Source organism: Morus notabilis, unplaced genomic scaffold, assembly GCF_000414095.1.
Source record: "Morus notabilis unplaced genomic scaffold, ASM41409v2 Scaffold793, whole genome shotgun sequence".
Taxonomy (NCBI): Eukaryota; Viridiplantae; Streptophyta; class Magnoliopsida; order Rosales; family Moraceae; genus Morus; species Morus notabilis.
The window spans coordinates 19,270-29,653 of NW_010356914.1; the positions used below are offsets into that span (position 1 = coordinate 19,270).

At 32.7% G+C, this 10,384-nt stretch overlaps 1 protein-coding gene across 1 annotated transcript in view; it reads right to left on the bottom strand.

Moving 5' to 3' along the window:
- LOC112091004 (probable WRKY transcription factor 23) overlaps nucleotides 1-1,544 on the bottom strand; it is a 17,920-nt gene extending 16,376 nt beyond the window's left edge. The window contains exons 1-3 of the mRNA XM_024163606.1: nucleotides 912-1,544; nucleotides 498-641; nucleotides 7-163 (exon numbers count right to left, since the gene is read on the bottom strand). Coding sequence (XP_024019374.1) covers nucleotides 7-163; nucleotides 498-641; nucleotides 912-1,357 — 747 coding nt within the window. The 5' untranslated portion in view covers nucleotides 1,358-1,544. The remainder of the gene's footprint in view (nucleotides 1-6; nucleotides 164-497; nucleotides 642-911) is intronic.
- Between the last annotated feature and the right edge of the window lie 8,840 nt (nucleotides 1,545-10,384).

Here is a 10,384-nt window from a genome sequence, read left to right on the forward strand (position 1 = left end):
GGCTGCCGGAGGAGCGCCGCCGTGAGTTAATTGGCGAGAAGTGAGTGGACTCGGGTGAGTGTGTTGGCCTTCGTAAGTGGTCACCACCACATTTGGGTCACTGTACGATCTCTCTACTCGCTTCTTCACATTACATGATGCACTAGTGCAACGATAGTAACTCCTACATATATATATATATATATATATACATACATACATAGCAACCCCTTAATTAATTAATTAATAGGAAAAAATATAGAGAATATTCAAAATGAAAAATTTGTACCATTGTTCTCATGATCGTGTCAAACAAAACATATCTTCACAAATCCATAATAAGATCATTGTTTGCAAACATTGAAGGTAAAATAATGTAAGGTTTCTCATATTCCTTTATATTACTCGTTGATTATTAATAAAAAGAAAGATATGTAAGAGAGGGTTTTGCAGTGAATTAGAAAGGTCATATGTGTTTGTGAATATATATATATATATATATATATATATATTTATACCTGGGAAAAGGGCTGTTCTTCACAGCTTTTTGGCCGTACTTTCTCCATCTGTAGCCATCTTCGAGATGATCAACCTCGCTCTTCGTCATGAACGCAAATCTCGGCTCTCTCTGTCTCTTCTTATTTGTCTTCTTCGCTTTCAACCTTCTCTCCCACAAACACATCGATAAATAAAAAAAAAAAAATCATCACATCGGCTGCCATATTTTATAATAACTAAACAAATAATAATATAATGATCCATTTCACAAAAACCCCCATTGATATTCCCAATCGCTGAATCAGTTTTCACACCAAGCCATAACATGGTTCTTTTATACTGCACAACCCAAAAGAGAGGAGAAAAAATAGAAACAAAAAGAAGATTGAAAAACCCCACTTCTAGATCTTGATGATTAAGAAAGATTAGCTTACTGTTTCTTGGTCTTTTCATGTGCTTCTTCTTCTTCATCATCATCTTCTTCATCATCATCTTCCTCTTGTTCTGCAGTTTTAATCTGTTGAGGATCTTCATTGAGGGCTTCACTCGATGCCGACGAAATCGACGAAGTGTTGGGCGTTGCAGGCTGATTATTATTATTATTATTATTCATAACTTCCTCTTTTATATTAGCATTGGAAGCCATTAAAGAAGAAGAAGAAGAAGATGACTGCAGTGGAAAATCAAACAAGGAAGGAGGAGGAGTACTGAAGTCCTGAACACCCAGAAGCTCCATAAACCCTAGCGAGCCCTTTTCTCCTTCACACAAGTAGTCAAACGTATTGGCTGAGATTAACGGATAAGTGTTTGAAATAATATGATCGGAAAATGAGGACGGTATTGATCCGATAATGGTATTTTCCTTCATGATCTTCTCCATAGCTCACTAGCTCAAAGGTAGTAACAGTACTAGTACCTAGTACTGCAAATTGCTCATCAACGTCTCAAAATACTTAGAGAGAGAGAGTGGGGTCTGTTTTTGGTTTACAGAGAGAGAAGGAAAAAGAGTAAGTAGGGTAAGGTCGAACTGGTTTATAAGGGGGGAGAGAGAGAGAGAGAGAGAGAGAGAGAGAGAGAGAGATAGATGGGTTTGGAAGAAAGTGAAGGTCTAACCTTTAGGGGTGGACTGGTGAGGATAATTGACTGTAGAGAGATTGTGGCCATCGAAGATTGACCGGCAATTGTAGGTCAAGGTTTTGTACGGAGTTGAACAGAAGCCGGTTTTATAGCAGCAATTTGAATTGAATGCATGCAAGAATATTATTGAACAAGGGTTTTACTTTTTTTTGGTTTTGGTTTTGGTTTTTCCAAGTTCCGACAAAGTGGTCGACTCCCACGGTTTCATACGTTTGAGTTTTGAGTCTTGACCATCTATTATTATTGTTTGTGTTTGATATTTAATAATAAAAAAAAAATAGTGTGAACACTTCTCTCCTTATGCATGATACGAGTGTGAACCAGGCTGCCTAGCACGTGACCTTCTTACGGCTGGCTACAAAGGGATTTGTTTCTTCTTTGTAATATGAAATGAATGTGGCTCGTGTTCATCATGTGATCTTCACATTTGATGGAATCCTCCAAAGATATTCCTCCTTTTTCTTTTTCTTCTTCACTTTTCTTTTTCTTTTTTTTTTCTTTTACAATTGCTTTTTGGAATTTTGTTTATTTCTTTCGTTATCCTCTTCTTTGCTTGTTTTCTTTATTGCTTTTCTATATTACTTTCGGATGTCTTGTATACTCTTTAGCTAGCTAATTAAATTGTCCTCACTCAATACACGGCAAACTCTCTCTCTCTCAAGGGAATGACTTGCTGAAGTGTGATGTTTGTCCCCATAACACACCGGCAAAAAAACTAAAAAAAAAACTAAAAAATTTACTTAATATATCAATTTGAATGATATGTAGATTAGAAGGTTCAATACTACTCTTCAAGAAAAAAGGTCTCCTTTTATATTGTTTAAACTATAGCCATAGCGCCTCTCCCCTATATTTAGTATGCATAAACTTTTTGACTGCTTCAACATGTGATGAGAGTGGGAATGTTACTAGAAAAAGATGTATATAGGGCATCCGATTATATCAAAATTATATATACTTGATGCATCCATATATGAGGAACAATGATATATATATATATATATATACACACACACACAACACATATAACCCAATTTATAAATATAATTGTGGAAAAAAGATAAACTTAATAAGGGTGGATATATTCTAGGGTCTTCTTTTACAATCAATTGAATACATCAGTGTACAAACGTAACCATGTACTTCCATTGGAAGTACATTTAAGAACCTTAAATAGAATTAAGTATACTATTATAGATCTTTAAGGTGTGAAACGACATTTTGGAAAAAAAAAAAAAAAAAAAAAAAAAAAAAAAAAAAAAAAATTCCCTGCGTCTAAATAAGCGGAGTCGGTGGGTGATAGCTGCTTTTCTCTCGCGGCCAAGATATGGAAAATATGTGTAGATCCCAAGGACAAAAAAAAAAAAAGAAGAAATTATAAGAAACAAAAAGAGATGATCAGAAAGAGAAAAAGAGGAACAAGTTAGCGATCTCTCTCTCTTGGATGTCTTATCTTTTGGTGTGAACTGTTTATGGAAAAGGTTTATTCACGTATACACGTGTGGCGTACGCATGAGGCGCCAATATCACACGCTGACATAATTTCCGTGTACCTTTCCATGCTTCAATTATGTTGTTTCTAACTTTTTCTATACTCTGACTAAAGCCACGGCTTTTCTATCACCAAATTCTCATGGCCTCCTATCCTATATGAGGTTTCCCATTTAGAGCCAAGAAATGGTTTTTTTTTTTTTTTTTTTTTTTTTTTTCTCTTTGCGGGGTTAAAGAAAAAATAGGGTACAGTACTGAAGCATCTACATAGTATGACGTCAATAAATAGATTTTATTTTCATTTTAATACAAAACAGGGATCAAACTCATAAATTATCTAAAGCCTCATATCACTTTAATCCTCGTGTGATTAGACCCAACCGTCTTAAGTGATGTTAAGATATAGATTAGAACCATACGAGATAAGATTCCGTGACGCATTTGAAGTGATCCCTTGAAAACAAAGCATATTCCAAATCAAACTAAAAAAAAATTTTAAAAAAAAGGACTGATATTTGAGTGATTAGAGTTCAACCCATAAATAATTAACTAAACTTATTCTTCAAACTCCTTATGGGTTCATTGTACGTGTACATCTCTGTATTGATTCATATATTAGTTTCATAAGACAAGGTTTTTCACCAATATGAAGAGACAGGCCACTTTTGAGGGCACACAAGGATATATTAACATCAAGTTTTGTCCACAAAATTCAAAACCAAAATTGCCTCAATCCACGTTATCTCTATTTTCATGAAACCTACTTAGGCCACGATTGCACGGTTCCATAGGTTCCCATGTCTCACCCAACCATTTCCCATACCATACGTGACCGTTGCGTAGGTTAGTCTTTCAAAATCACACATGTGGGTCCCTCCTTTGATTGCCCCTTTCGTCTGCCCCTTTATCAACTACACCATCACCGTCCACGTTGTTAGATCCTACGGCCTGTCTTTACTGTAGCTGACATGAGAACATGTAAATGCGCCATATTTGATCAAAAAGCATATATTAGAGTCTGTTGACTATTGTGTCTATATATCTGAGGTAACAAATTTGCTTAACAAAAGGTTATCTATCACGATTAATTAGTTATAATGTAATCACTAAACGCAGTAGAATATTGAAATTGTCACATAACATAGTGAAATTTGATTTATTTAATATTATCACAAATATTGATAAATATATAGTAGCACTCAATTCCTATTTTCACGTCCAATATGCTTTTAAGGAATCGTAAATTAAAATTTCATGATTTATGTATGTCTCATCAAAATAACATAGGTATGGTGGTTGTAAGCATATAATAGCGGTAAATTTATACTTGATTTTCAGTTTCACCCTTTAAAGTTTGATACATAAATAATATATATATATATATATAATGGTAAAATAATTCCTTTTCCATATAAATGGTCATTAAGATCAAAATTATTGTAAGGAAAAGGCTTTAAACGCGGTTTGGAATAATCTAAGGTTGGCTAAACAGTACACGTTTCAAGATATGGTATTATATATGATATACGTATATTTCTTTTGTATCAATATTGTTAGTGGAAGAATAATAATAATATTTTTAATCCATGTCTAATATTATATGGCGATATTGTAAGATTGGATGATGGTACTATATGATATTAAATGTGAAAAAAAAATTATTAAAGTGACTGTTTGACTAATGTTGCTTCTCGGATACGTTTGGGAGCTCAAAAAGAGACAAAAACAGCACAAAATTAATTAAAGTAATTTTGTTTTGTTGCGAAAAGTCTCCGTCTTCCCATTACCAGCCCAAAGCCACAGACCCAAAGCCCAATATTTGACCATTGTCACGAGTCTATGCCATTTGTCCCGTAATTATGGTTCGATTTGTTTTTTATTTTTAAATTATTGAGCACATTTCTGTGTTGATAAATTTTGGAATCCCTTTTTTTTTTTTTTTAATCGCATTTGAAAGTATTTGCTTGTCAGAAAACCAACATGCAACGTGCACGATTCTACTACTAACATAACATACAACGCATTGCGCATTGTGTGGCTCCTCCTTTCATATTATAGCTACCATTAATTGTTTTTTTTATGGACATTAATTGGTTTTTTAAATAAAGAAATGTATTGGTTTCTAATTATGAAAAATGAAAAATGTGTTAAAAAAAGATAAAATGTTTAAATTGCTTGTAGTGCAATTTTATTAGCGTGATTTCTGTGTCTTTTTCTTGATATATCCCCTAATGCATACAACATTTCAAGTTTTTCCCCTAAATTCCACGGCATTTTTTTTAAGAAAATTATTGCCATCAATCAATATTATGTTAAAAAGATATGACATCATGGCATATCTCAGTCCAGTACATATATTTGTGTGATAAACACACACACACACACAAATGAACCACCCATATTCACCTTTTGGTTAATGATAATTAGACTCCCTAAAAAAGATTAATGTTAATTAGCTGAAATTATCATGAATTTGGTAATAACTTCTCCCATCTCTATCACAACAACAAATGCATGTGAAGCCAATCAATGGATAAGACAATTTCCTATCTTCCTCTTCTTGGTTCTCTCTGATCATAATTTTCCTTTTTTATTTTCTCTTTTTTTCCCGTCTATATATATTTTGTTTTTTAAAAGCATATAAGAAAGAGAAAGTAATCATGATATTCCTAATCTAGTAGATTTATGTTGCTAACACCCTCCATTATTGCCGGGTCATAAGCCAAGATTTCCTATACCTGTTTCTCACGCTCCTTTTTTTCTTTTTTAAATATTTGTTGCAGATTTCTTAACCCCACCTACTTCTTATATATTTTATAAAAATTAGAGTCTCATCCCACATGAAACCGTGAACTTATCCCGTTCATCTCCTAACAATAAAATATAAATAGTATATATCTATAGGTCATGATACTTGATACTCTCTCTCTCTCTCTCTCTCTCTCTCTCTATGAGAGACGTTATAGAAGTTTGACATATATATATATATATAATTCAGAGATAATTAGAGAGCTCTTTCTATATGACCCGTGAGACGATTACATTTACTTTTTAGTTGATACTCTTTGTTGGGAGTCATTCAGTCATAACCCAACAATTTGCAAGTTGCGACTTCAATTTTATTTATTTATTTATTTATTTTATAAGTTTTGAGAGGATGCTAAGAGGTGCACATGAGAAGTCAAAGTAAAACTTCTTTTTAATTTATTTAGTGAATACGATAATACATGTGTGGAGTTAACAAAAGGGAGGGATATTTTATGAATTGGATTCAAAGAGGACCAAGTCAAATAGAATGAGACAATTAAAGGTCCAAAGATGTAAGCCTTCTGCGATCTTCTATTGACTGTATATTGAGATATTCCAAATGGAGAGAGAGAGAGAGAGAGAGAGAGAGAGCAAACAATATTTATCTTTTTTTTTCTTTCTTCAATTTTTTTTTTCTTTGTGAATTATATTTGTGATGAAACTCCATTAATTAATTTGGTCTATTTGTAATTTCTCTTTTAAATGATAAATTAGTTATCACCAACGGACACTCATAATTGAAATGACGTAGAATTTACTATCAAGACATTGATATTAATTTTTTTTTAAAAACCCAATAATTCCAAAAATAAAATTTCGAAAATCTGAATTATGGGGTCATGACTAATGTAACTGTACTGTCAGTTAGTTAAGTATAGGGGTATTTAACTGTGTTTGTGTTATAATTAGAGTGATTTTCTTCTGTTAATAGATTGTTTTAGAGGTCTTTTTTGTCAATGCCATTCACAACTTATAACGATCAATCAACTAAGCCAAAATAAAACCTTAAGCATTAACTTAATGCATCACAATCATTATTACTATAATATATATGAACTAGGGTACTATACATATTTTTACCTTGCGCACCACTGTATCCGTACCTGTTGAGAGCTAATGCATTATACAGAAGAGAGAGAGAGAGAGAGAGAGAGAGAGAGAGAGAGAGAGAGAGAGAGAGGGAAATCAAGAATTGCTGTTTGTGCATCATTTTGTTTGAAAAATATGCCAATAAATGCTGACTCAAATGCAGATGACATATCTTTGTACTTGGTTGGTGCTGACACCTATAATCCTTAATTGGAAAATTTCAAATGCAAAGTGACAACCCACCTGTCGACCATATTGGGGAGGAGAAATAAAGCATATGCTCAATTAATTCGTCACATTTTAGAAACTTTGCAGTGCATAATTAAAATTTGAATCAGTCATTTTGCATGTCTTAAAACAAGAACCATGTTTATCTTGATAATATTATTAATATTATTCTCCATATCAATAATAATTCTTGGATTAATTTATTAACTAGTTAATTAAATCCCCATGATTTAACCCTTATTTTTTCCGAATATAATTAACCTTGTTGATTTACCAAAAGGGAAAAATAATGAATAATTGCTCAAAAGTCTATGTTTTGTATAATTTTTATGCATCTTTTGGGTGTGAACAAAAATTTGTATTGGAAACGTTCTAAATCTCTCTATGATTGTCAAGAAAAGATGATATTACACCGCTATTGATAATGGAGTGATGAAGTTTGTTGATGAAATGCTTTGCAATTGTCGCCTTGGTTGGATTCTAGCCACTTTTTTTTTTTTTTTTTTTTTTTTTTTAAAAAATAACCCATTTGTTAGGACTAACACTTTGTTTGGAGAGCTGGACCCTACCACCGTTTTTCCGTTGCACCCCAACAAGATTTCACATCAATACCAGTTAACTGAACCTGAATATAATCTTTCGGCTTAAACGAACCAAAGTTTTATAAGGGTGAATTAGCGGAATACTATAAAACGGCAGATCTCAAACATTTTACTTTAGTCTAACATAATACATTTTCACATCATAGTAGAGTATATAGTTGAAAACTTCAAAAGTGAATAGTCATTAGACAACCGAAACTAGCCCAAGTTTGTTAGCCCGCATTCATGTTGGATCAATATTTGCTAAATCTACATCAAACTCAAGGAGATTCCAAAAAGGGGAAAAACCAGTAACACCGATGCCAAATTTCTATCGGTAACGACAACAAAACTGCTAGAAACTCCAGGAGATTCCAACTGTCGTATTTCTATCAGTTGTCGTTGGTACAATATTGTCGTTTTTGAGGTTGGTGTCGTTTTTATTTGGCTTCCCCCCTCGAAAGGTTATAATCATTCAAATTTTAATAGAGCACATTGTCGTCTCATGATTGTCATGGAGTTTTATGGTTGTAGTTTTCTTTTTGTATTATTCTCTGCGTTAGTTTTCAGTTAACAGGTTGATATGATATTTTCTGTCGGCTTTAAGTTTTATGTCATTCGTTTTTTAGTTAATCAAAAGCGTCTTGGTTTTACTAATTTAATGTCGTTTCTGATACGACTTTCGTTTGTTTCGGTGATTTTTCGTTGCTTTTTAAAATATTGTCGTTTTGTTTATTAACTTGTTATAGTAAAATTTCTGCAGTATAATATCAAAGGAACTAAATGCATTCACGGTACAGATGGAGGAGCAATGTATAATAGGCGTATTATACTGAATAGCTACATCAAGATTGAAGCATACGGCCATAACATAGATTGTAGTCGTTTTTAAGATTTTATTGTCGTTTTATATTAGTGGTCGTTTCGTTTGTGAAATTTTGTCGTTTTAAAGTTTGATGTCGTCTTTAAAGTTGCATTAGTTTTGGGTTTCCATCATTTGAGAATATTGTCGTCTTATGATTCTCTCAAATTTAGGATAGCTATGGTTAGATTTGTAGCAGGAAAGAGCAGCATGACGCGTTGTAAATTTTTAATGCAAACATGTATATATTTAACGGTTAAATAAAATTAATATAGTGATAAAAAATAACTGTTTTCCCCGGTGGAACAAAATAAGATGTTCTACCGTAAAGACTCTCTATTTTTATAGTTAATGGAGATTATTGGCTTTTTTTTTTTTTTTTTTTTGGGTACATCGCTGTATTTTTTCCACACGCCCTCTTCTGCTCCTCTCTCTTCCTCTGCTTCGTTCTCTCCTCGCTGAAAATCTTTACATATACAACAACATACGTTGCTTCTAAAAAAAACGAAGACTTCCACTTTTGGTGGAGGTCTCAAACCTTAAAAAGTACTATATATAATATAGATGTGGAAAACTTGTAGTTTTTTTTTTCCTCTATTTTTGACAAGCGATGCATCCAAGAGCGTGCATTGCCAGCATTTCAAAAGTTCAAACTTGAATTCCGCTGAAATATATAGTAATATCTCCTCTAGCTAGTCTGACTTGGCAAGCACTTGCAACTTTAAATAGTCTGATCCTGTATTAAGTACTAATTTTTAGGGGGACAACTAGGGTACATTTAGGCTATGGCAGCTAGCAATTGCCTCGTGAGCTTTTCTGTTTTTGTTTTATTTTATTTCGTTTCTCCAACGTGCAATGTAGAAGTAGTTCCAATATAGAAATTATATATATATATATATATATATAAATATTATATACACATAAGTAAGCGCTGTTATATTTCTTTAAAATCTACTTGCCGGATATTGATAATATATAGTACTACCATAATTTGTCGTGTAGTTATTTCATAAACTGACAATAAGTACTTATCAGGCGGCTGATTCAAATATTGGTATTTACAAAGACTGGCCAAAGAGTTCTTTGTTGTAGAGTTTGAGCTGAAAGGATAATTTCAGAATTATAAGAGATACTTGGACGGTAATTGGTGGCTAAATTAGAAAAACGCCACTGATATAGAGAGTTGACGTTTGAGTATATACCATTTATGTGAAAAGTATGAGCTTCATTTATAAACAGTTCTTTCTTTCGAATTATACGAGTTTTGAAGATCGAAGTTATCAACCACTCGTTCATCTCTGCAACAATAATAATAATACAGACGAATGATTAAATTTTAAAAGTGTGCTGTACATAATCTAAATAATACGTAACTCGTTGTATAATTAATGAGATGAATATAAGAAGTGTGGGTAAGTAATAAGTCTGAATTCATTCACACAATAAAATGATGTTCATTAGCTAGGCTGTTTACTCGTGATCTAGAAAGCATGAGTATGACCTTGGAGGCCACTTATACATGGGACTTCCGAAAACAACCTTCTATATAATCATGACTATATGAACAATCATGATTCCATGATACAAGAGAAAATTAAAGAAAGAAAGAAAGAAATTGTAGGGGGAGGGAAAAAGAGAATTAAGAAAGAAGAAAAGAATACAAGACTGCCTTTACAAAGGAGTACTTATAGTAGAACTAATCAATATTTAT